General features: G+C 45.4%; 2 protein-coding genes across 5 annotated transcripts in view; one reads left to right on the plus strand and one right to left on the minus strand.

Annotated features, from left to right (window-relative positions):
* The window catches only part of mmaa (metabolism of cobalamin associated A), a 49,350-nt gene extending 33,325 nt beyond the window's left edge, over nt 1-16,025 (plus strand). Inside the window, exon 7 of the mRNA XM_076091403.1 lies at nt 15,894-16,025. Coding sequence (XP_075947518.1) covers nt 15,894-16,010 — 117 coding nt within the window. The 3' untranslated portion in view covers nt 16,011-16,025. The remainder of the gene's footprint in view (nt 1-15,893) is intronic.
* znf827 (zinc finger protein 827) overlaps nt 1-23,705 on the minus strand; it is a 63,124-nt gene that overhangs the window by 12,596 nt on the left and 26,823 nt on the right. For all 4 annotated transcript variants that reach the window (XR_012954054.1, XM_076091401.1, XM_076091400.1 and 1 more), the window contains exons 5-10: nt 17,780-18,061; nt 9,285-9,524; nt 6,556-6,610; nt 6,324-6,424; nt 1,613-1,750; nt 171-342 (exon numbers count right to left, since the gene is read on the minus strand). Coding sequence is in view for 3 of the 4 variants with exons in the window: in XM_076091401.1 (XP_075947516.1) it covers nt 171-342; nt 1,613-1,750; nt 6,324-6,424; nt 6,556-6,610; nt 9,285-9,524; nt 17,780-18,061 (988 nt within the window). In the remaining variant the exon portion in view is untranslated. The remainder of the gene's footprint in view (nt 1-170; nt 343-1,612; nt 1,751-6,323; nt 6,425-6,555; nt 6,611-9,284; nt 9,525-17,779; nt 18,062-23,705) is intronic.

A 23,705-nucleotide genomic window follows, 5' to 3' on the forward strand; every position in this document is an offset into this window, starting at 1 on the left:
TTTACAAAATAAAGTAATTGGGGAGAAATTAAATGAAAGAATATATATCAGGATATATTTGGGCATCAAGCAGCAGATGCAAATCAATCAAAAACAGCCCTGATTCTGACCTCTGCTGCTGGCTGGAGGCCTCCTTCATAGAGGTGTGTGTGTTGCTCTGTTATCGTTACCTGTAGTAGTACGGGCAGTTCTTGCGCTCGGCAGACTCGGCTGTAACAGCGCTGACGATCTGCTCAGCATCTGTATTGACCAGCTTGACAGAGTGGATGGTCAGGTGCTGATTGAGGTTAGCCCGGCACTTGGCTGCATAAGGACACAAGTGACACTTGTATTTCCTCTCGTCTGCAAAGACAAACACAAGAAGCACAGGTTACTGTAAACATTACCTCAGGTGATATTTCATTAAGTCGCGCACAGCCTCTAAGCCTTTAAAGCGAGCTTCAACCTAATTATTTAATGCCTAACCCGGCCTCACCTTAGCCTGATCTCAACTTTAACTCTCACCCTGGGAAGGAGGAAAACACATCTTGTGATGTCGGACAAAATCTACTTTTCAGGGAGCATCTGGATATTCCTGTAGATGCCACGAGATGGTGAACATATGAGGCGCATACCGACATCATTTTAACTCATTTGAAAGCACTCTCAGATCAAATAGGAGAAAAATCTAAATCACAATATTTCCTTTTATGCCAAAACAATGTCTTCTCCCACTATCTCCCCCTAAAACACACACACACACACACACACACACACGCACACACACTATTTGCCCCAAGGACATGAAGCCAGGCAACCTTTATGTCGCCGGGGAAACCAAAAAGACCATCACACTGACATATGCCCCTGCTTCTGCTCTCTGTGGTGTGGCCAAGCTGTTCGCAGCCAACACTCTCAGATGGCGTGTGTGTGTGTGCGCGCCGTGTAGTGTGTGTGTGTGTGTGTGCACTCAAAATGCGAGAGCATGTCCAATTGTGTGGGGGCATTTGGTACACGAGTCTCCATTTGTGCGCCCAGTGATTTAGTCCGCAATCCCAAGTAGGTTGCATACATTTCTAATCCAGCGTATAATTTGCTTTAAATAAAAATTGCATAAGCAGGATAGTCATTAATTTATTTTCCTAATAAGGGCAGCAGAGAGAGAGAGAGAGAGAGAGAGAGAGAGAGAGAGACTGTAGAAGACAAGTGATGGGAAAGAATGGATCAATTGGGAGCAAAGAAGGGCCAAGTTTGAAAACACAGAGTAATCAGGACACAAGGGAGCGTACAGCTTCATCCTGAGGAAGTCTCCCGTGTCAGAGTGTGAGAGACAAAGTGAATGAAGGAAACTAATCGTGACTGCATCAGAATGTGTGTGTGTGTGTGTGTGTTACTCTGTGAGGCATACCTCTAGCTGGGTAATTACACGGGCAGTTTTCCCAGAGAGACTAATCATGGTAGTAATCTCTTTAAAGGAAGGGTAATCTAGTCTAGTCAACCTTATTTACTTACTGGGGGCAGCAAAAAACACATGCCCAAACTCAGCAGCGAACATCTATACGTTGAACAAAGAGATGGGATCGTGCGGCGTTGGTGTGCATGTGCTCCAACAATGTTGTTGTGTATTATTTACCTGTGTGTAGAGACAGATGTCTAGAAAGTGTCTGCTGTCGACCGAACACTTTGCCGCAGACAGGACAGGGGAAGAGCTGCTCATTTAGTCTCCACGGGGCGATCCCGTTTCCCGGCTCCCCATCGTCCTTTTCTGAGTCTGGAAGAAACGCAGAAAAACCATCGTCATCATTCACCGCTGACACAATTCAGCCACAGAAGCAGCGGCTACAGGTAGACCAAAGGCTGTTAAGTCCTGCGGCTATGCATCAAACAAAGTAACTCAATATGTATTGATGTTTAAACCGTAACTATTAAACCACACCAGACTGCTGCAGTATGCGCTTACGTACTGTGGTGTTCTTTGAACCTTGATTTTATTCATCTTTTGACATATTTGTGTGGCATTTGGCTTTTAGTTCATTAGTAGACAGTTGAGAAGTAAAAAGGAAACAAGGGGAGAGGGGACATGTCAAAGTATTCTTCAAGGAAAGATTTGGGGATTTTGGATTTGGTAAATATTAGGCTACATGCTAGCTCAGCGTAGCACAAAGACCAGGAACAAGAGGGAACAGCTGGCTTGCCAAGAAATAGTCCGGCACATAACCCCCAAATCTATTCCTTTCTACCCGGCTATAACAATCTCATACAGTATTCTCTTCCTGTGAAGGTGCCCATTAACCCTCCAACCACCTCCATCAGCCCTATGGAGGCTGCGTGGCTCTCGGCGCCTCTGGCCTCCACCCTATTGCACAGGCAGGCAGGAGAGGCTGGAGGTGAGACAAACTACTCACGAGAATTAAAGACGACACAAAATAGAGATAATAATGAGAGAGAGAGAGAAAAAAAGTCTATGGTTAATAAGTGGTTCTTCCTTTTAGATTCAGTTGAACTGTAACATTACATTCACTCATTTAGCAACTTCATACTCACTGTTAGAGTACTGCCTAAAACAGTCTAATCCATCAGGAACAGTCTCATTCCCTTCAGTTTCGGGGAAACAACAGAACAACCGATACACTGTGGGCTAATTTGCTAACCCACAAGACTGAAACCTGCCTGCTACCATTTGACAGATGCTCCTTGTCTAGCCTGCGGGTGGGATGAAGTGCGAATGCATTCTTAATGTCAACAGCAAGCACCAGTCCTTTGCTCTAAAGCCTGCAGCAGACACATATCACTGTAGCTCTCTCCGTACTGCATGCCCCCTTCCCTCCATGACCACAAAGAAATAACAAGAAAGAGAGCGACTTTGATAGAGCTGAAGAATCGGAAGTTTCTGTTTTGAATTAAACCTCTCCATAGGACATAAGAGGACTTTACAAGGATCGTAACATATAGACTCAGACGGAGGCCTTTACTTAATGTACGCATGGTTCAAAGAACACACTACACAAACGGACTTTGGCTCAAACTAAAGTTTGAGTTTAAAATAAAGTTTCTGTAGTTATTCTGACTTTGGTTGTTCAGTGTTGATGAAAAGATCTGCTGCTCCGTTTCCCCCTCTCGCTAAAAGTTTTGATTCTTGGCAGATGGAAATCAGTGCGCATAAGCTTGATATTCTAAGAATCTTTAGGTCACGTGATGTAAAAATGTATATTCAACAGAAAGTGGAGACAGCTTCTTAAAGCCACATTCAACCATTTAACAAAGTGTATTTTTTAGTTGTCCTCTGAAATGCATTGATGAGGTGTTTGTGGCGATAACGATACCACAATGAGGCAAAAGCAAAGATTGTTTTCCGACATGTGGGGGTGTGTTTAATGTAAAAGAACTGATGCATTGGCTTTGGAAGGTGGTGTGAAATTACATTTTACTGTTGTTGCACTGACTCAAAAACCCTGGAGCCTTGTTTCTGTATCTGTGTCACATATTTAATCCGCTCTACATGCAACCTAGGGAATTCATGTTGTGCGCCTTTTATTTATTAACTCTTATTTATGTCACACCACTGTCAAAGTTTGATCCAGAAAATTGCCTTATGCATTTTATTATTATTTTTTTCAGCAGCTAGTATCTGATATACATGAAGGACACAAAATAAGGGCAGGGTGCACGTGCACTACCTCCAGGCATCTTTTCCTTGTCTCCATATGCTGTTGTATAGTTTCTATATTTATTCCATACCTCCTATTATTCATTTATTTTACTTTCTCTATGTGCCTGTACTATTGCTAAATAAATACAGGCTGATCTAACTTTGTCATTTTATCATTTGGTATCATTCTAAGAAATACTCAATATGTTCTGAGGGGAATAACGCAGCTGTCATCATTTGGGTTTACTGAAAGAATCAGTTTAAATCAATCAATCAAGTCGATTAATCAATTAAGTTGATTTTTAAGAAGAAGTGTGAGACATAATGTCTGCAGTGGACACCGCTTATCCGAGGGGAACATTTGCTGCTTCTCTCAGTTTGTGTAAACTGAACATCTTTATGTTCTTTCCGCTGCAGGTTTGTGACTCACCACACGTCATTAAGTTGAGGCAGGGCCCATGTGTGATGGCAACAACATACAAGTAGATCTGGGAAAAGCAGTATTTGTCTGAAAACGATGTAAATAATCAGTAAAAACTGTGTGTATGTTTGTGGTTCCTCCACTGCCTCTCACAATGACAGCAGCTTTAACAGGCTGATCACATCCTTTTCCAACCCTATGTTCTCTTTGTCTGTGCGGCTTATTCGGAGAATCCTGGGCCTTCTTATGGGGCTTGCAGCTAAAGCTCAGCACATAAAAGCATTAACTTGTCCCGATTCAAAAGTGAGACTAGGGGACGGCCTGCTCACACAGGTGATGAGGAGCCGCGCGGAAAGGGCTTGAGGCCACGACCAGGCAAACGCACTGATGATTAAGCCAGTTCGGGCGTGGTGCGAGCCTTGAAGTGGTTAATGGCTTAATTAGTGCCTTTAGAGCCGGAGAGAGAGAGAGAGAGAGAGAGAGAGAGAGAGAGAGAGAGAGAGAGAGAGAGAGAGAGAGAGAGAGAGAGAGAGAGAGAGAGACACACAAACAAGAAATGAGGGATTGTGCTAAACCCCAGACTGAAGCGAGAAGACAGAAACTCTTACTCACTTGTTCTTTATTGCTTACATATCCATTACAATGAGCAGTTTTCTGTCTCAGAAGTACTGTTGAATATTAGCGCCGCTCATGTCACCCATTGAAAAATTGTTGTGGACAAAACGTCACTGTTAATGACTATGATAATGAAATTAAAAGATGTAGGTTTTTCCCTTTTACATTGTCAATTACAATAACTAAAATATCTGCAGTAAAGTGGTCGGCTTTTCCTTTTAAATAGCAAGTTTCATGACAATCACAACACAGCCAATTGTCACTTACAAATACTTTTACAACCAGTACATTTGATGTACTAGTAAAACGAAAATAAACTGAGCTAAACCTGTGAATGTCTTAATGCTGGGTCCAGAAAGTGTGATGGCTTGTGAGGAAAAGATGGTAAAGTTCCCCAAACACTGAACAGAAAGTATGTTTGATTAAAGGTCTGCCTGCTTACAGCTGCAACTACAAATGCTGACCAATACTTGGAGCAGGGGTTGGTAAAACAGGGGGAAAATGAAGACACAAAAGAAAAAGAGCAGGCATAGAGAGACACACATGAGGGGGAGAAAGGAGTAAACCAGTACGACTGTAAAACAGTGAGCAGCAGAGGCTGGCTGTGAAGCTTAAACACACAAGGGAAAGGGGAGGTGGTCGGGGCGAATTAACTTTCAGGACACTCTTGACACCCAGAAGCCAATCAGATTTTCATTAACTGGCAGAGGGACAGGCAAAGCTGGCACAAGCTAATTAACCTCTGGATCTCTCACTGCCAAAGGAACATGGAGGGAAGTTCTGGGATGCCAGGGAAGAGGGGAGGAGAGGGAGACGGGGGATGCCCCCGGGCAGAGGCCTTCGGGTTGGGGAAATGCGAGAGAGTGCAGTAAGGCCGGCCGGAGCTCTAAATATGAAGCGGGGAGAGGGAGGAAGGTGAGATCATGGGAAGTTAGAGGTGGTTAATTGAGATGCGTCCTTCTGGCTGTACACTCAGATTTAAAAGGCGTCTTCATGTATCGGCAGGCTACAAAGCTTCTGTGCAAGAGTGTGTGTTGGGTGTCTGTAAATGCATGCACATGCGTGTATGTGTGTAATGAGCATCTCTGCAAAGAATGGAGGACTGGGAGTCCTGGAAGATGCTGTGAACGATGCAGCGGTTCTGACTCGTTTTAACCAGCTGCAGATCATTTTTCTGAATATAACTTCTAAGGAGGAGATAATCATTTTATAAAACAACAAACATAAAGACACCAGGGCTGTCACTAACAATTATTTTCATTATCGGTTAACAGATTATTGTTTTAATTAATCGTTTGTTAAAAATTGAGAAAAAATGCCATTCACAACTTGTTTTGTCGGACTAATGGTCCAAAACCAGAAAAGATGTTACATTTATGGTCACATATGACTACAAAAATACTAATATTTACATCTAAGCAGCTGGAACCAGTAAATGTTCTTCATGTTTGCTTGAAAAATGACCAAAAACGCTTATTTATCACAATTGTTGCGATTAATCGACTTATTGTAGCAGATCTACAAGACACAAAATTGAATAAAGCTAATGTCCCTCCATCTTCAGCCTGCTATAAACTGATATGTCTCTTCCATTACTACTACTACTACATGTTCCTGTGTGTGTGTGTGTGTGTGTGTGTGTGTTTACATGTGTCTTACCATGGAACAGTGCCCGGGTAGAAGAGCTGGGTTCTGCGGGGGAAGAGCTCTTGGAGCGCGAGTTAAAGGGTGATTGTCTGAAGCACTCGTCCAGGAACGAACTGAAACATGACACATAATACGAACAGTTAACATGGCGACTGAATGAAACATATACAAACTATATTGGAAAAATGCAGGATATGACAATACTATTATCTTGAGACAAACACAGAGGGTATTACCCACTCACCTGTTTATTCCCACCATGTTACTGTCCTTGTGGTTGTTGGCTTTGCTGACTTTTTCTGGAGTAAAAAAAAACAAGAAAACAAAATATATTAAACACAAGCAATACAATACCATCTATGTATTTATAATTTACCTTTTCTATTTATTCAATACACAGACAGAGGTTATACTGCAGATGAAGAACATTGATGGAGGCTCCCTGAAAAGAGAGTACAGTAAGTGGACCGCGAGTTAAGAAGCTTCTAGTATTACTTTAAAGTCCACTGTATGATGGACACTACAGATTGCTCTTTCTGTTAATAAATACCAGAAAGAATCTTCCACATAGTCCATCATACAACAGAGAAACCGACACTATATCCTCCGGATTCCTTGAGGCTTAACTCGGCTGGTAAAGCACAGGTTGGCCGTGCCAGCAGGGGTGTACTAGCCATCTGGAGTAGTGGGAGTCTCTCTGGTGGACCTGCCGACCTGTGAGCCAAAAGTTAGCCCAACAACGCAGATATACGAAAATATATATATATATTTTTTTTAAATGTGCATGGCTGTTCAGATAAGACAACCCAGATGGCACATGAGTGAGTACGGTTGTGTGGCCAAGGCTTTTTTTGATTGATTGCATTTACTGTACATTGTAAAGATCTACAGAACAGACTTTTGGACACACAGGAAAAGTCTGTTAAAAGCTATTTATCACTGCAAATATTTCATGCTGCTACTTTCAGAGGAATTAGTGCAAAATGTGTGTCCAACTGGTGATTATCAAACCAACCTGTGTCTGACCTGCAATGCAGCGTTTCTTTCCCTCCTCACACATTAACACCTGTGTGGTTCGTCTCGTGCACTTTTTTCTCAACTTCTAGAAACTCAAAAAGGTAGCATAGCAACGCGCTGCTCAGAATAATTACAGTGGCGTGTCAGAACAATGTGACAGATCAACCATGCTAAATTAAGACATCCACTGACTCTTTGCTGTATTTCTCAAACACTAATATAAAAAGCCAAAATCAATAATTGCTTGTGTTTTTCCAAAAAAAGCATCTTTGCCTTTGAGACAACTCGACAGCTTTGGCATTGTTCACGCCGAAGATCACACCTGTTTTAGGGTCGTGATTACACATTATGCCAATTATGTTGACGGGCAAGGCAAGTCTAGTTTAAACGGAGGGCATCCAAGTCCACTTCCGTATGCCAGAGATCCACAGTGCTGTTTCTGAGTACACTGAATACTGTACTTGTAACATATTAGCCATCTCCAGTTGCTCCCAGTGATTGAGTCTTAAATACAAAACGTTTTTAAGAGGTTTCTAAGTGGTAATAAAGTGAGAATGTGAAATCAGCTAATGCCATTACTTGACCGGCTGATGTGAGCACACACACACACACACACACACACACACACACACACACACACACACACACACACACACACACACACACACACACACACACACACACACACACACACACACACACACACACACACACACACACACACACACACACACACACACACACACACAACGGGCTTTCAGTATCAACAGTATCAAGCCGTTAAGACCACTATACACAACGCCTGAGGATGGAGCCATACGTGTGAGTTTCAAGGCGATGCATTGAAGTGAATTTCAAAGCTGCAACCATCTCAGTGTTCAGAGCGACCTTGCTACTGATGTGTCTCTGAGGTCCTACTGCTCTGGGTAATTCATATTGATTGCTCATTGTGTGACAGCAGCCCACTCTGCTCCAGTCCCCCCCTCACATTCAGGCCCAGTTCTAAAGGGGGGGGGGGGGGGGTTGTCGCCGTTGCCAGGCGAGCAGTGCCCTGGCCTCCCTGGGTGGGCATACTGTGGTAGCCCTGCTGCCCTCTCTACCCTCCTTATCCTCTGCTGCACCCCCCCCCCCCCACTATAACCCACCACCACCACCCTCTAAACACCCCACTCCGTCACACTGCTCGCCAAGGACAGAGGTCTCTTTCCACGTTGCCATGGAGATGCCGCACGGGAGAAATGTAAAGGGAGGGAGGAGGGGAGGTGCAGGGGGAGAGCGTGTGCAGCCAAGTGTGCTTGAGCCGGCATGTCTGAAAACGAGTCGAGGGAGAGAGAGCGAGAGAGGGAGAAAGAATGAGAGAGAGAGAGGGGGGGGGGGGGGGAGAGGGAGAAAGAATGAGAGAAAGGAGGAGAGGGAGGAGGGAGGCATTCGTGCAGACACCACTCCCCATGGGGCCTTGTGTGAGTGTGTAAAGGTGTGCATGCAACACTGTGTGGGAATGAAAGACTGCCAATGTGTGAATTTGTGAATAGTTGTGAGAGCAAGAAAGAGGAAAAAGATTTTACACAAGCTTGTTCCTCTATATGGCATTTAGAGAAAGGATAGAGCCGGGGGGTCACAGCCCAGGAATACAAGCCTGACCCCCCCACACACACACACACATCTGCACCTTTCCCCTCGGTCTTAATCTAGCAATACAAACAGCTGTCTGCTGCTTCAATGTCACTTTCATGGCCATACAGGTAAAAAGCAGGATGTCATTACGTGTCGTATATCCTGGACTTAACAACAGAGCCGCCAGAGGACGGCAATGGAAACATGGAGGTTTTTATGGTCGAGTATCAAAACCTGTCCAAGGTTTACACTGCGGTGCTGCGGGGGAAAAGAAGATGTGTTGCTGTACGTATGTACGTGTGTGTGTGTGTCTGACAGCGCACATGTCTGCAAGGAACTCACCTGACAATTTGAACAGTAGTTCGGAGGCCATTTTGACAGATATGTCCTGGGAGAACAGGTCTTTCTGGGGGCGGGCCAGCGTCTCTAGAAGGTTACTCATTGGCTCAGTCTTCTCACTCGCCCTTAAAGTGCTGAAGGCCCGCAGGTGAGAGGCAGGTGTGGCGAGTTCAGCGGGGGGTGGGTCCACCTCCATGGGCTCTGCCTTTACTTTCAACTTCTGGTAGTAATCTTTGCTGTTCTCTGCAGCAGATGATTGAACAAAAGAGGAATAACTGGTTAGACTTTGTAAACGGTTAGTTTGATATATTTTCTTCAAGAATTCAAGGGGAGAGTATTCAATATACAAATGGTCATTTTGGGGGGGGGGGGTAAAGTATTCCTTGTACTTGTAATGCATTACTTTAACACTGTGGTATTGGTACTTTAAAGAATCTTCTTTTACAATTGGAAATCGTTAGTTTGTGGGGCTTCATTTTATGTTTTTCTGTCAATTTACCTGTTGGATGTGTTTATCCTGAAGTAGTCAAGTCAATTTTATTCATAAAGCCCAAATTCACATATCACACACCTGCCTCAAACGGTTCTACAATCAGTAAAACATACGACACCCTCTATTGTTAAAGCCTTCTTACGGGGAAAAAAACAACAGCAATAACCCTCAGAAAGGTCAAATAATCCAAGCAAAAACTAATTAAACACTTTTGACTTTCACCCGAATACAAGTACACAACACATCCAGCATAAACGTTTTACGATGGAATTAAAACTCAAATAGGAAAATCCAAATAACAGCCAAAACATTGCAGCTAAAGCCGAGCTGAGCCGGTTAGCATCTAGCTGTGTAATTATTAGGGCGAGAGAGCACCGGGAGGTCACTCAGTCGCTCGGGGAAGGCTCCAGCCGCTCATGTAGGTTCACTGAAGCAAACAGGAAGGAAACCTGAACACTGTAAATGTAACAAAGAAGCAATGAATCCATGTTTATAAAAACTAGAGGTGTTGGGATAAAAGGTTTTCAGCAGATGAACAATGGACTGAAAGGTGAGAACAGCTGTTGACTCACTCCTCATACCAGGAGGTGAGGCGAAGTGACCGGCCTAAAAATAGGCAAGATGGCATCTGTTAGGAATGTCCCGATTGCAGAATCAAAACACTGGCTCTCCTCTCTCTACGGATATTAAACAAAAGACTGTAGGTCGCCATAAAAAAAAGTTATGGAAACTATTCAAAGGAAACTGTGATGCAAGCTTTGTTTTCTTCATTCAAAGCTCTTCTGTTGTCAGAAATGTGTTCTCGAACAGCCTCTGTGGCTAAATTTACTTAATGAAATGTAGGCCTATTTTAGGCTACAGTAAGTTTACACTGTGCAGCTGGATGGTTGGGAATAAATCAATCAATACATCCTCGACTGGTACATCCGTGAGCATCTGTACAGCCAAGGTATCTGATCTTTGACTGCAGGCATGACAGGAGGCAGTGTCTCAGTGTGGTGACAAGCAAGAGCAAGACAAAGCAGTGGGGTTGATACAGTGCTGCTGACATGGCGACTCAGCACGATTATGGGATATATGAATTTGGCAGGGCATCGGGAGCAGTGGAAGGGGCGGGGAGGGGGGGGGGGGGGCTAGAAGAGCTGGAGAAAGAGAGAGGAGGGAGGGAGATACGAGACAGTGACCCCGCCACCCCTCCCTTCGCATTCTCCACTCTGCAGAACGAGGCCAGTGTGAGACACCAAGCAGCAGTACATTGTGCGCATGTGACGCCGAGTATCGACTGAATAAGTACGTGTTGTATGCTACTGTGTTTATGTGGGTGAATTAAAGTGTAAACTCTGCCCCCCCCCTTGAGGTCCAGGTGTAGCCAGCATGTGGGGGACACTGACAACCATCAGCCTCAATAATCCCTTAATCAGGTGGCCAGAGTTGGCCAAGAGTAACCTAGGAGAGGCTGATGGAGGGGCAGAGGAGGAGAGGGAGGGGGCAGCTCTGTAAGGGTCAACAAAGGGACACGCGAGCTTCCATCATTGGATCACCACCCTGACGACGAGATGCTGAGTGGACTGCTGCGCTGCAAAAACACACAGTTACACACAAAAAAGCGGACACCATGTGTACTTGAGCTCCCGGCGCCGGGGGACAAACATGCTTACGACCTAAAGAGCCGTTACAGAGAGGTCACGTGACACACGGGGGGAAAAACATTTGATCGTAAACACACCGACACCACATTGAAAAGCATAACATCACAGCAGAGCCGGATCACAAGTCTACCTGTCACACAATGAAAATGTGGCCTTATTCCCACACTGATAATAGCTATGGCTTTTTGGTCAGGGTCATGACCTAATGTTCTGAAGCCATAAAAAGCTGCCATCAGTCTGCCTGAATCCAGCTCGTGTGTGTGTGTGTAAGTGAGAGCGTGAGAGTGTGTGTGTAAGTGAGAGCGTGTGTGTGTGTGTGTGTGTGTGTCATACCCTCTGGTGCAGAAGCCTCTTCTGTGATACACCAGCTACCATTAGGCCGCCGAAAACATGGTTTGTATTATAATATTTTAAAAACACACTAATGTTATACACGAGAGCTGTTTTGTGGAAATATTTGAGATTTTTTTTAAAAATCAGGGAAACTGACTTAAGTATTGTTTGATTACAAATAAAGGAATATTAAGTCCTCAGTAGAGTTTGAATGGCTGTCCTCTAGTCTGATCATTACACAGGGACAACATGGTCCAATGTAGCTAGCAGCAGTAATATAACCTAATTTACCTAAAGCATGAGGTATATTGTTCTATTCAAATGTCACTTTATTTTCAGCTCCATTTGGTTTGTAACGGCAGTCAAATTGCACAGTTTTACACTGTGTGTGCCTGTGATCTGTATGCCAAGATGCTTTAAATGCACTATACATACCTTGCTCCCTCTGAAGCAGCACGACTCACGTTTTGAGTCAGAATGAAAGTGAGCGGGGTTTGCGCGATGTTCTGTTTTTAGTGATCAACTTTGACCTCTGGTGTCTACTTGAATCTGCGTGGACGTGACAGCCTCTTTCGCTGAGAATATACAGCAGGATGGCACGGACCCCGGACAGATTTTGTGACTACACACACAAAAAAAAAAAGTCACACACCATTAGCGACTTAATGCTCGCAAAGTCAATTTATTGCACCACTTTGATGCATCGATGGCACAGGAAGAAAAACTTGGACAGACAGGCGGTGAGGGCAGACAGACGAGAGGAAGGGGTAAAGGAAGAGAAAGAATTGCCAAACAGTGCCAGAAAAAGAAGACCCGAGGGTAAGAGAGGAAACAAGAACATGGGATGAGAGAGAAGAGCTGGGGGAGGACAGAAGGATGAGGAATAGCTAGAGCCTAAATGACAACCTCTCCACCCCCCCACCCCGTCCCGTTATCCTAGTCTACCCTTCTCCCTGCTCTGTTATTCCACATCTCTCTAACCCTGCCCCCATCTCTCTCTCTCTCTCTCTCTCTCTATCTCTCTATTCTCCTGCTCTCTAGCCGACCTGCTCAGACAGGGGTGAAGAGTTCATGCGCTTCAAAGGCTGCAGTGTGGAGACTGCATGTCATGTGGGAGCCACAGCAGCCTTGCCTGCAGACTTCACAGACAGCTGCTGCTACAATTGATCCTCGACCAGCTAGCTCTCAGTGGTTCAGTTCAGCCTTCCAACGGTCGCAAACTGCGGCTACATACGACTCTAGTGCAGCGTGCTTGAATAAGCAGCCCGTAAGGAGCCAGATATGGCCGTTATTAAAATGGTCCTAAACAACAACAACAACAACAAAATGTGAAACACGCTGGAGCTGATCCAAGGCGAGTGAAGCTTCGTCATATAATGTATAAAGACAAAAAAAGACGACGAGTGATGTGCCTCAGTCATCCTGTCCATCACTACCTACCCAGGAAACAAACACCTACAGCAAGGGGCAAAGGGAATCAACTCTGCATTTCTGTAAATAGAACTACAGGCAGTGATGAGGAGCCGGTGAGACAGAAAGAAAGATGTGGGGGGGGGGGGGAGGAAGAGAGGTCAGCGAGCGGCCACACTGAGGGGGCATGATGGGGACACCGTAGAGCTAAACATAAAGTAATACTGTACAGTAATGCCAGTGTTGTGAACTGCTTACAGTCTGCTGTGATAAGCCATTTAAATAGTAAATCCTTTTATGTGACGCTAAAGTTGAAGTTGCTCGGTGGCGTTTTCTCCTGAAAGCCAAAGAAAGTGAGGCTTTTTGATAGCATCTTAACTATTTCTCACATAACAGCTGCAGACCAGTGCAACCAGGGCTATACAATACGTTCTCCTAACTTCCTTCAACTGTGCTTTACTACCATAGACTGTATGAAACATGGACGTAGTCTCAGCTATTATAAAACGGGTTGAAGAGGTGGATAGTTGGTGGAGCTGAGGCGGGTCCAGAGGAATCCACCGGTTGAATTATATAAATATTCCCGCCTGTACAGTATCCTAAACAGGGATATTAAATGTAGGGACCAAAATAGATTTTTGTCAGAGATAAATCCAGTTTTTGGCACTTGCGCGTTGGCTTAATCTTTCAGCACCGAAAGTTGCCGCTTGTTTACTACCAATGGTGCAAAGACGGTAGGAGTATTGATATGACGATAAAATATTACACTACCTCTCGACATACAATCGAAATTGAAATTAAATAGCTGTAAAAAGGACCATCTTTTATTTCAGCACCACGATATTTAGTCATTCTATCATCAACTGCAATGTTATGCTAGTGGTGCCAATAGGCAGAAAGCACATAATAATGCTGAATAATGTAAATAAACACATTCTACAACCAGTAGACGCATAACGAAAAAGCACACATTTAATGCAATTCAAGCACCAGAGTCAATACGCCTCTCTGCATCCGTCATCCTAAACTGCTTGTAGACTTTCACTTCGTTCGACGAAATCCTTTACAGCTACCCTGAAGCCAGCAGGAGATGTACAATGTGTGTTTCATCTGTAACAAGCGCCGCATCAAAGAGCAGAGACATTACGCACCGTGATCCAACGTGGTTACCTCGAGGAAATCATGCAGAACTAGCTAGGGTGGTTTATCCGTTAATGAAATGTTAGAGCAGAATTAAAACATGGAATGTTTTAATTCAAGACTAGACTCTTGATGACGAGATGTGTAACGGTCAGATTTATCCAGCTGACAGTGACGATATTTACACTGACAACGTGGGGTATGTCAGTTGTGGCTCCTACAGTAGGAAGCAATCATGTGAAATATTTTGGGGGGAGGCCAGGTACAGTTTGATTACAACCAGCCTTAATTATATCTCAATCAATCAGCCTTGGCCACTGCTGCAAGAACTGCCAATGCTCCTGGAAATCAACACCCACTTTCCAAGCTTCTTGCTGCATTCAGCTAATTGCTCTGATGCACAGACCAAAACAAAAACACACAATACCACTTTCTTATGAAAACCATAGGCATCAACTATCACTGGAGCTGATGGATCAAACCAGGGATCAACACCTGCTTATTAAACCTACATTTGAATGGTAACCAAAAAAAGAAGGTCCGTGGAGCTTTGTCCCGGCTGGATGCGTCAGTAGGTTGTGGTTTTCTATAATAAATCAACAAAAAAAACCTCATGAGCTACACATTTGTAGCGGACAGTTTGGTTCGAAGTCTTTCTGCTCCTTTGTGGTCAGAAACTGCTTAATGTAACTTTTATTAGGAAGGTAACGGGCACTGCAGAGGGGAGAGGGCCTTTAAAATGTCCTCAGAGACGGAAGGCCCGTTCCTAAGGAATGAGGAATGAGTTAAGCAAGTACAAAGTGTGATTTCACACCTATAGTGAGGGTGGCTGGATGGTGAGTGGGTGGCACGGCTGTTACCCACACGATGCCAGTCTGCCAGGCCACCACCTAGGGCCCTGTACCCCCCCTTCCCCCCTCCCTTCCTGTGACGCCATGTTCCCCTTGCCCTGCAACACCAGTGCCCATCTGCTAGGACACGTTAGCCTCTGGCGCCAGGGACTATTTAGCCTGGCGTAATTAGCCCCCAGACACCAGCAGCCTGGTTTTAAACAGATGTGGGGGAGGTAGCGCTCGCAAGGCGACTCAACACGACCAACCAATGTTTGATAAGGAAGAGAGGAGAGAGAGAGGGAGAGAGGGGGGGGAGAGAGAAGAGAAGAAGTGACCTAGTTAAAGGGATGATGCAACTCATGTTACCGCACAATGGGCCCTAACGATGACAACCCCACTTACTCGGACTGTCCGATGCCGTGGTCGAGGAGGGATGAGTAGCGAAAATCTAATTAAGCTGTGTCCATTTTGCTGTACGCCAAGCAACAACGAGGAAATATGCACTTTTTAATGGAGAAAATGCGATTTTTTTTTTTTTTTTTTAAACAAGAAAAATGCGGAGTCTAAACTCCCCAGTGTCATTTCCCTATTTAAGTATCCTCACTGGGTGACTGTGCTCTGGGGCTGACCTTTACCAGGGGACAGAAGGAGGCCACAGCGTAGCTGCCCTTGAACCTCACGACCGTAATCACACGTGACTGTAACACCATTGACCTTTCCCCGTCTCTCTCCCCCCCCCCCCCCCCCCCCCCAGGGTCATTTGAGGGTCCAGACTCTTGTCAAGGCTGTCACTCTCCAGACAGCCCTCTCCATCTACCGCCCCCGCTGTTGCCATGGCGATGGACGGCACTGCGCTCCGAGGACTGTGTGAGGGGGCAGAAAGGGAGCCGGCGGACAGATGAACGCTGCAGCATCCTTCCCTAACCTAGGTCAACCTTTGCAGAGCTAGTGTAAGCGATGGGTGGGGGGGGATAAACGCCGTGGCTGCATGTGCTGCTTGAGAAACCAAATGCAGCGGCAGGATAACAATCAGTGCCGGGACTGGAAATGGCAACAAAAAATAAATAAATGACGGGAGAGGAACGGTGATGAAACAAAGAGGTGGAGGCAGAACACTGGAGGAATTACATCCTGCCCACATCGTTCTCTCAGCTTTTCTCTCTTGATTTAACACAAAGGCCAGCATACTAAATCTGTTTTTATTGTTGTTGTTTTAAAGTAGTAATCATGTCATCTCTGTCATCCTCAAACGCACACACACGGAAACGTGACCTGGGGGCAGGCAGTGGAGCAGCACCACGTGTAGCACCACAGAGCTTCCAGCCCACATGACTCACTCCGAACACTAGTCAACCCAGAGAGAACAATGGCAACCGGTGTGTGAGGTGTCTGTCAAGCATGCATACACTGGCACAGGATGAAGAGCCGCAGATGGAGTAACGCCCCACTGCGCCACCATCAGACTGCCATTTGCTTTGTGCTTTTTAAACACTGTGCGTATTTGCACCAGCGTGTCACACATTGTAAATGTTATGGCTGCGCAGTTCTAGCGTATTATTTATTCCAATGTTGAAATGGGTCTGTTTAAATTTTTTAAACGGAAAAGTAGTTCAGAACAATGCATTGAGTATTGCAATTAATTGTTGAATCAGGGAAAAAAACACTAAACTTGTTCATACAGCTAGTTCATACAGCCAGCTCTGTTGGTACATACCGATGAATACTGCCTGACAAACACCTGTCCATAAAACACTTGAACTGGACCTAGCATTCAGTAGTGATTGTAGATGTAGGCTATAATAAGAAGCGGCTTTATTTAGCAGTGAAACAAAGTGTGTAGTAATTGAAAAATAACAGGTAAAACAGCAACACAAGTGCAGCAGCAGCACTGTTGCAAGTGCTACAAATAAAGAACTAGGCTCGAGTCCCTGCCTGGAGCTAAATCATGCAGCATTGGATGATGACAGAGTGGTCAACGCAGGTTGAAACTGTTTAACTACCTCTCATAGAACAAGGGTTTTAAGTTCAATATGGCAAGCGGATAGATCTTATGCCATATGACAAAGCAGAACTGATCCTCCACGCACTGATTCTTGTCCACAATAACTTGGAATAAACCATAGATGCATAGAGTGGTACTGTAAACAGAAACTGAACGGTTACCAAAATATCATCACAGAGGATACAAGGACATTCGCAGCCACCATCTAGAGCAGAGGCCTCAGAGAGACAAAGACTAACTCACCACATGTGCTTTTTCACCACATGTGCACTTTGCTCACCTTTGAGAAGGCCCCAATTTCAGCTCGGTTAGGTGCGTCACGGTAGAAAACAACAGAACCCTTTAATGGCGGTCAGTGACATAACCGTTGGCCTGAAACTAACCTCCTGAGCTGTTATTGGCTGATCTGAAACTAAAACAGCCGACCAGCACAACAAATATCAACAACACAGTGCATGGTCTGTTCTTTCCATGAAATGGTTGTGTATGGAAGTGGCCGTTGTTGTTCTATGCATATCTGCATGAACACAAACTTAACAAATACAGTATATGCACCCAATTTCAAGACCACAGATTTAATGTTTTGCTTAGATTTGCTTTAGTGTACAGATCCACAGATAAAGTTCCTACATGCATACCTGAAAGCTTGATCAGCAGCTCAGAGGCAACCTTAATGTTGATATCCTGGGTCAGCAAGGTGTTCTTAGCCATGGGACTTCCTTCCCTTGGTTTCAGTGACCCGGGGCGCTCCGTGGCTGCTGCTGCCGCCCTCACTGGCCCGTCCTGGCAGAAAGCTGCAGGGAAGCTTGGCTGTACCTGGCTCTGGGACTTGGAGGACGGTCGGGGGCTCAACACTTCCTCCACTTTGGGCTCTTCCTTCAGTTGGAATGGAGACTTGAGCGTCTCCCTCTGGTTGGCCGCTGCAGCCAGAAAGAAAAGAAGGAATGAGATGAATTTAAGAAAGAGAATTTGAGTGCAGCAGGAAAGAGAGAAAAAAAGAGTTCAAATACAGTTTGTGACAAGTGAGGTTTGTTGGGTATTTCTAAAAGGTGTATGTTAAGTTTGACCCAGAAATAACAAGAGGCCATATGAATGCTCTGCATTCTTTCCATCAAGACATCGTACATTACTTACTGATTGATGGCAAAAGGTCTCACATTCTACATTCTGTGTACCGCTCATCACCCATCAGCTTGTGGTGAGCATTTATCTTAAATGTATTGTGGTGCTAACTGGAAAAAAAGACCAAAAAACACCTGAAGTTTCACCCAATATGCCATCAGGACATCTCATTTACATTTGTTACGAGTGAAGAGAACAATATATACACAACATAAAGTAGAATACATTCACATGCAAATTGCCTGGAACAACAAAGTGGTCCACAGTGGATTGTCACAGCCCTATCTCCGCACCAGACACCACAGTTGGCGTGCTGTGGGCCGACACAAAGGGTGCAACCTCATGACTGTCCTCTCTTGGTCTTTAGGGCATCCACAACAAATGCCCAATTCACTTCCCTCCTCTTTTCTCCTTCACACCGCCCCTCCCCCGTCCCATTAATTTCTGTACACTTTATTCTCAGCTCTATTCTACTTCACGTCTGGTTTCTTCATCCCTTCTCGCCCTCGGACGTCGGCCTAATCCTCTTCAGACATAAAGGACAAAAAAAAAAAAGACCTACGTCTGTAGAGCGCGATAGCAATCGGCTGAAGTCTTATCTGCCATCGCTGCGGCGTGTCGCCTAGGTTAGGGAGTGAACTGTCACACGGATCCCTCCGCTCTAAAGCCATCTTCAAGAGAAACTGGGCCACATCTAATCCGCCTTAGATGAATAATTAATAATTAGACATGGAGCAACTTCCGATAGCCGCCAAGAAAAGAACAGCAGGGCAAGCGCCTCTCTTTGTGTCTCCCAGCACGTTCCACTACACTCTGCACTAAAACAAAGGTTTACACAGGCTAAAGCTTACAACATTGTTGACATTTAAGGTGGCTGTAAAACAGTGAGAGAGGCTGCAGAAATATCTTTTAAAACACATTATATTTGCCTGTGCTACCTGATAGCTTCATTTCACCGAGCGGAGGGTTAAAAGGATACTATTGTCCACTATTGTAACGTGATTTACAACGGGTGTACCGAGCCCTTCATCAGAAACAATTACAGCACCGAGTACTTCATTAAGTAGATTGGCTGAAGAGATCCGATTACATGAAACTTAAAACAGTTGCATGAATGTGTCTGCAAGTTACGCTGTAGCAAAACATATACCATTACATATATAAATATGCCATATTATTGTCTTTTTCCTTCTGGTTTTATGAGTTAATAACAACTTTTTTGTAATTTTTTGACTTGTTATAAACCTGCTTTAGAAGGAAGCAAAGTTTCTTTGAGCAACAAGTTTGTAGAAGTCTGTGTAGAACTTCCTGTTCTCTGCAATGTTTCCATGTTATTGTTTGCCAAAAGTTAAAACGAATTCGACTCGATGGTTGAAAAAGTATCCACAACTGTGGTCGTGTGATTTAGACTGTTTCACACATGAGTCACGAAGCAGAGCCTCGTTGCTATAGCAAACTTTAAAAGGCAGGCCGTGGCATATGCTAATGATAACCAAATGTGGCAAAGGTTGCTTCCTATATTTGCCTTTGTTAATTGTAAAAATATATTCACCTCAAGGAATATTTTTCCTTAAAGTGGAATACATTTGTGATGTTATGTAACTGTAATAGTAATGGTGATACATTCAGCAATAATCAGAATCATATGCTGATGCTACAACTGACAGAACAGTTGGGGAGCTGCTAAGACGTGACACGGATTGTAAAAGTTCAACTCCGTAATCACAGACACGTTTCAGTTCAAAGAAAAATTCAATTGAAATTTAAATAAAGTTAATTGTTGCTGAGTAAGGCACCAACAAACTTATCTAAATAGCTTTTCAACACCCGTCCCAACCTTTGACACATCAACAGTTTTCAAACAATCTGTACTACTATCTGTCTCACACACAGACAGACACACACTTACTCAGTCACTCATGCACACACACACACACACACACACAGACACAGGGCATGGATATAAGAGAGGCTATCACTCTTGGGCAGACTGCTGTCCAGTCTCCTCTGGCCCCAGCAGAGATCTGCTCCGCTCCTCACCCTCCGTCTCACCTAACATCTCTAACCGCCATAGGCCTGCCGCCCCCTGCCCGCATCATCAATCTGTGCCGGCTCCAGCCCCTCTGATTAATGATGATCTATGCCGGAGGGATGGAGGGCTCGGGGATAAGGGGCAGGAAGAGGGGACAGGTGTTGGTGTTTTGACCACCCGTGTGGTGCCACAATGCCACAGTGCCACACCATGGCGGGCCGTGGCTGCAGTTCAAGAAGGGCAGAAGGAAGAGGTTGAGTGTGGTGGTGGTGGTGGGGAGGGGGGGGGCAGGGACCTTCAAGTTCAGGGGCAGTGGGCGCAGGGTCGCACGCAGCACCAGCTGGAAATGTCACACCGTCAGATGTCAGCGGGCAGGCTAAGTATAACCTGGTCAGCACCTGGAAGGACGTCCTCTAATTAGAAGCGTGTTGGGCCATGTCGGATCAGACAGGGACAGCACACTTGGTCACCGCCTTACAAAGACACATAAAATTACACATCTAATTTACCCGCGCAGACACACACTTAACTATATCTTGGGAGAAATCCTTGCTTTGTGTTGTTAAATACAACAGTACGCGTGCTGCGTCGTGCTGCATTCAAACCATATGAAAAGGCTGGGCTGCACATGAACCACTGACAAATACAGACTCAACAACACAAGCTTAAGACTTCCAAATTCTTCTCCGCTGTGGCCTCACGAGAACAAAAACAACCCCAGGACGTGGACTCGCACACAAAGTCACACCACTTCAGTGACCTTTTGGATTGTCGCTATAAATAGAGTGAATTTCCACTCAGAATCTATGTTACAGAGCTCAATGAATTATTTAGTAGCCTAATCCAACTGGCAAGTTATTTTTTTTTTGTATTCCTCTAAGCTGATGGCTCAATAACAAAAAAGCTGGAGCACACTACCAACAGGAACAATTCAGCCCGCAACGCTGAGCTTACACTTTGGCCTTTCGTCTGTCAGAATTTCACAATAGCATCGTGGGCATCCAGTCTATGGCAGATCGTCTTGTGGAGAGAGAGAGAGAGAGAGAGAGCACAGATCTGAGGAGGAGATGGGCATCTCTGGGTGACTGGGCATCTCTTCTGTGAGCTTCCTGCCTGTGTGAGTATACGTACCCTAACCCAGGCCAATGTCAGCCGTACATGATGCTGTACGGCTGGTTCCAGTTCAGGGTTGACGATGCTATCAGTTTGTCTCCATGTTATCACACCCCGTCTGACACCTGCCACCAAAGCTACTTTCATCGCCGCTCTCTCCCCGCATTTCTCTCCCCTTCCGCCGCGCTTCTCTCTCGCGCCTCATCCGTCTCGCTGCCAGGCGCTTGTCCACTGTGCCTCACCTCTCGCTCCGTGGCCAGCGCTGCCGTCAAATAACTTCATTAGCTTTCCACCTCTGTCACGCCGGCCTGCTCCCCCTCTGACAATTGGCTGCCGTTTTCTCCCGGAGAAAAAAACAACAAAAAAAAAAAAAGCAGAGGGCTACGTGGGGCAGGTTGAGAACCCAACAATAGCTGACAGTGTGCTAGACACCGGACAGCGATACTGATGGCTGCAGTGGGGATGTATGGACCAGAGGTCACACACAAAAGGCCTGCCTGTGTCTGCTCATGCAGAGCTGGAAAGCAAAGGACAATCTTCATGTTCACAAAGTGACATAACTGAAGACGGGACATTTCAAAATTCAATAGAAATCTGTGTCGACTAAGATGGCGAAACATAGCTAAAATGTTTCTACACAGCACATCTACAACGCCCCTATGGTGTATCCAAATACAATAATACGCAAATGTGTATCCCTAGGATATTGACATATTACAAGGAGGGGAGAAAAAAAATCGAAACCCTTAAGAATACTCAAAATGTTTCATGTACGATGACACAATTCTGCCAGTGCATCGTTTCACTGGAGCAAAGCGTTGCATGCGAGATACTCTCCCAGGAAAAGGGATAAATAAGACAACTGCAGAAGCATCATGACAGATGCAACACCTCCCGCAACCTCCTGCATGCCAATTATTCACACCCAGCCAGGGTCAAGCTAGTTGTGCCTGTGTCACCGCAGCGGGGGGTGGGGGGGGGGGGGGGGGGGGGGGGGTGTTTGGAGGGTGTGCAGTGCCCACTGTCATTATTAACTCAGGGTCCACTGGGTAGGGGCTGTGCATTTCAAAGTACCTCTGTGGCTTTCATCTCTGAATCAAAATGTGGATCAGACTGGATAGCTAACGGTTGTGTCAGCATGCAAGGATAAAAATCAAAGGGTATCAGTAGAACACTCAATGGAAAGCAAGGCAACCCCCCAAAAATGATATGCTTATTATGTCAGAGGTCAGGAAGAGTTCACTGGCTTTTTATGCCTGGGGAACTCGATGCAACTCCCTCTTTGCCTGTTTCTCCCTCTCCCCCCCACTTGCTGTCACTTGGTCCATCTCTTTTTTATCTTTCCCTCTACACATTTTCACCCTCCATTCCCCCCCTCTCTCCCCCCCCTTCCACCCTCCCTCTCCCCCGCCAAGGCCTTGTGGGATTGAGGCACTGAGACAGCAGTGTAAAAGCAGGAGGGATGAGCTGCCCGTGTCCACATTCAATCTGAGCTGGCAGGGAGGTCAAAAGAAATAGAGTCTGGAGGTCCCAGGGGGAACTTCCTCACCTCTCCCCTCCCTGGCATGAGTAAGTCTCACAAAGATCTGAGCCCAGTTCTTCTCAGTTTCATAACCCTCTATCTTTAACTCCACCCCCCCCCCCCCCCCCATCAAAAGGGAGAACTTTGTGATCAAAGAAGCAGCATTCATTAAAACACATCCTCGTGCATTCAAGTTCAACATCCTCCCTTATTCTCCCTGAGTGATGCCCTGACTAAGATGTCCGCCACTTGACACTGGACTGACATTGCGAGGAGCCATCTTGGCTCCTCCGGGAGTTGCCCGGGCTTGATTGTGCAGTCTGGGAGTGAAATGCAACTGGCACCCAGGGGGCATCCATGTGGAGCCCGGGCGTGCGAGATCGAGGGGGAGTTAACTAAGCCGGCCCAGTCCCTGTGCATCCTGGCGGGGTCACAGGATGACGCTGAGGGCGCTAATCATTTCAAATTATGAATTCCTTTTTAATTATGAATTATGCATACATTTTTAATTAATCTAATGTTCCCAGGGTTTTTTCCTCCCATCCTCGCTCAAGATCTCAATCTAATTACACAGCATTAAGTGGAAGAGTGGCAGCCGTAGCCTCGACCCCGCCGCTGAACCTCAGTCGACCTTTTTCCATCAATCTTGCCGTCGTCTCCAAAGCTCATCCTTTGATATTTTTGCAACATGGTGAAATGCATCTAAACACGGTCTGAGCCAAGTATACCTTTGAGCAGCACGTTTGTCAAGTTTGTTAAAATCATGCTGTATCAT

The sequence above is a fragment of the Anarhichas minor genome, unplaced genomic scaffold, assembly GCF_050575085.1.
Source record: "Anarhichas minor isolate MPS153535 unplaced genomic scaffold, ASM5057508v1 ptg000014l, whole genome shotgun sequence".
Taxonomy (NCBI): domain Eukaryota; kingdom Metazoa; phylum Chordata; class Actinopteri; order Perciformes; family Anarhichadidae; genus Anarhichas; species Anarhichas minor.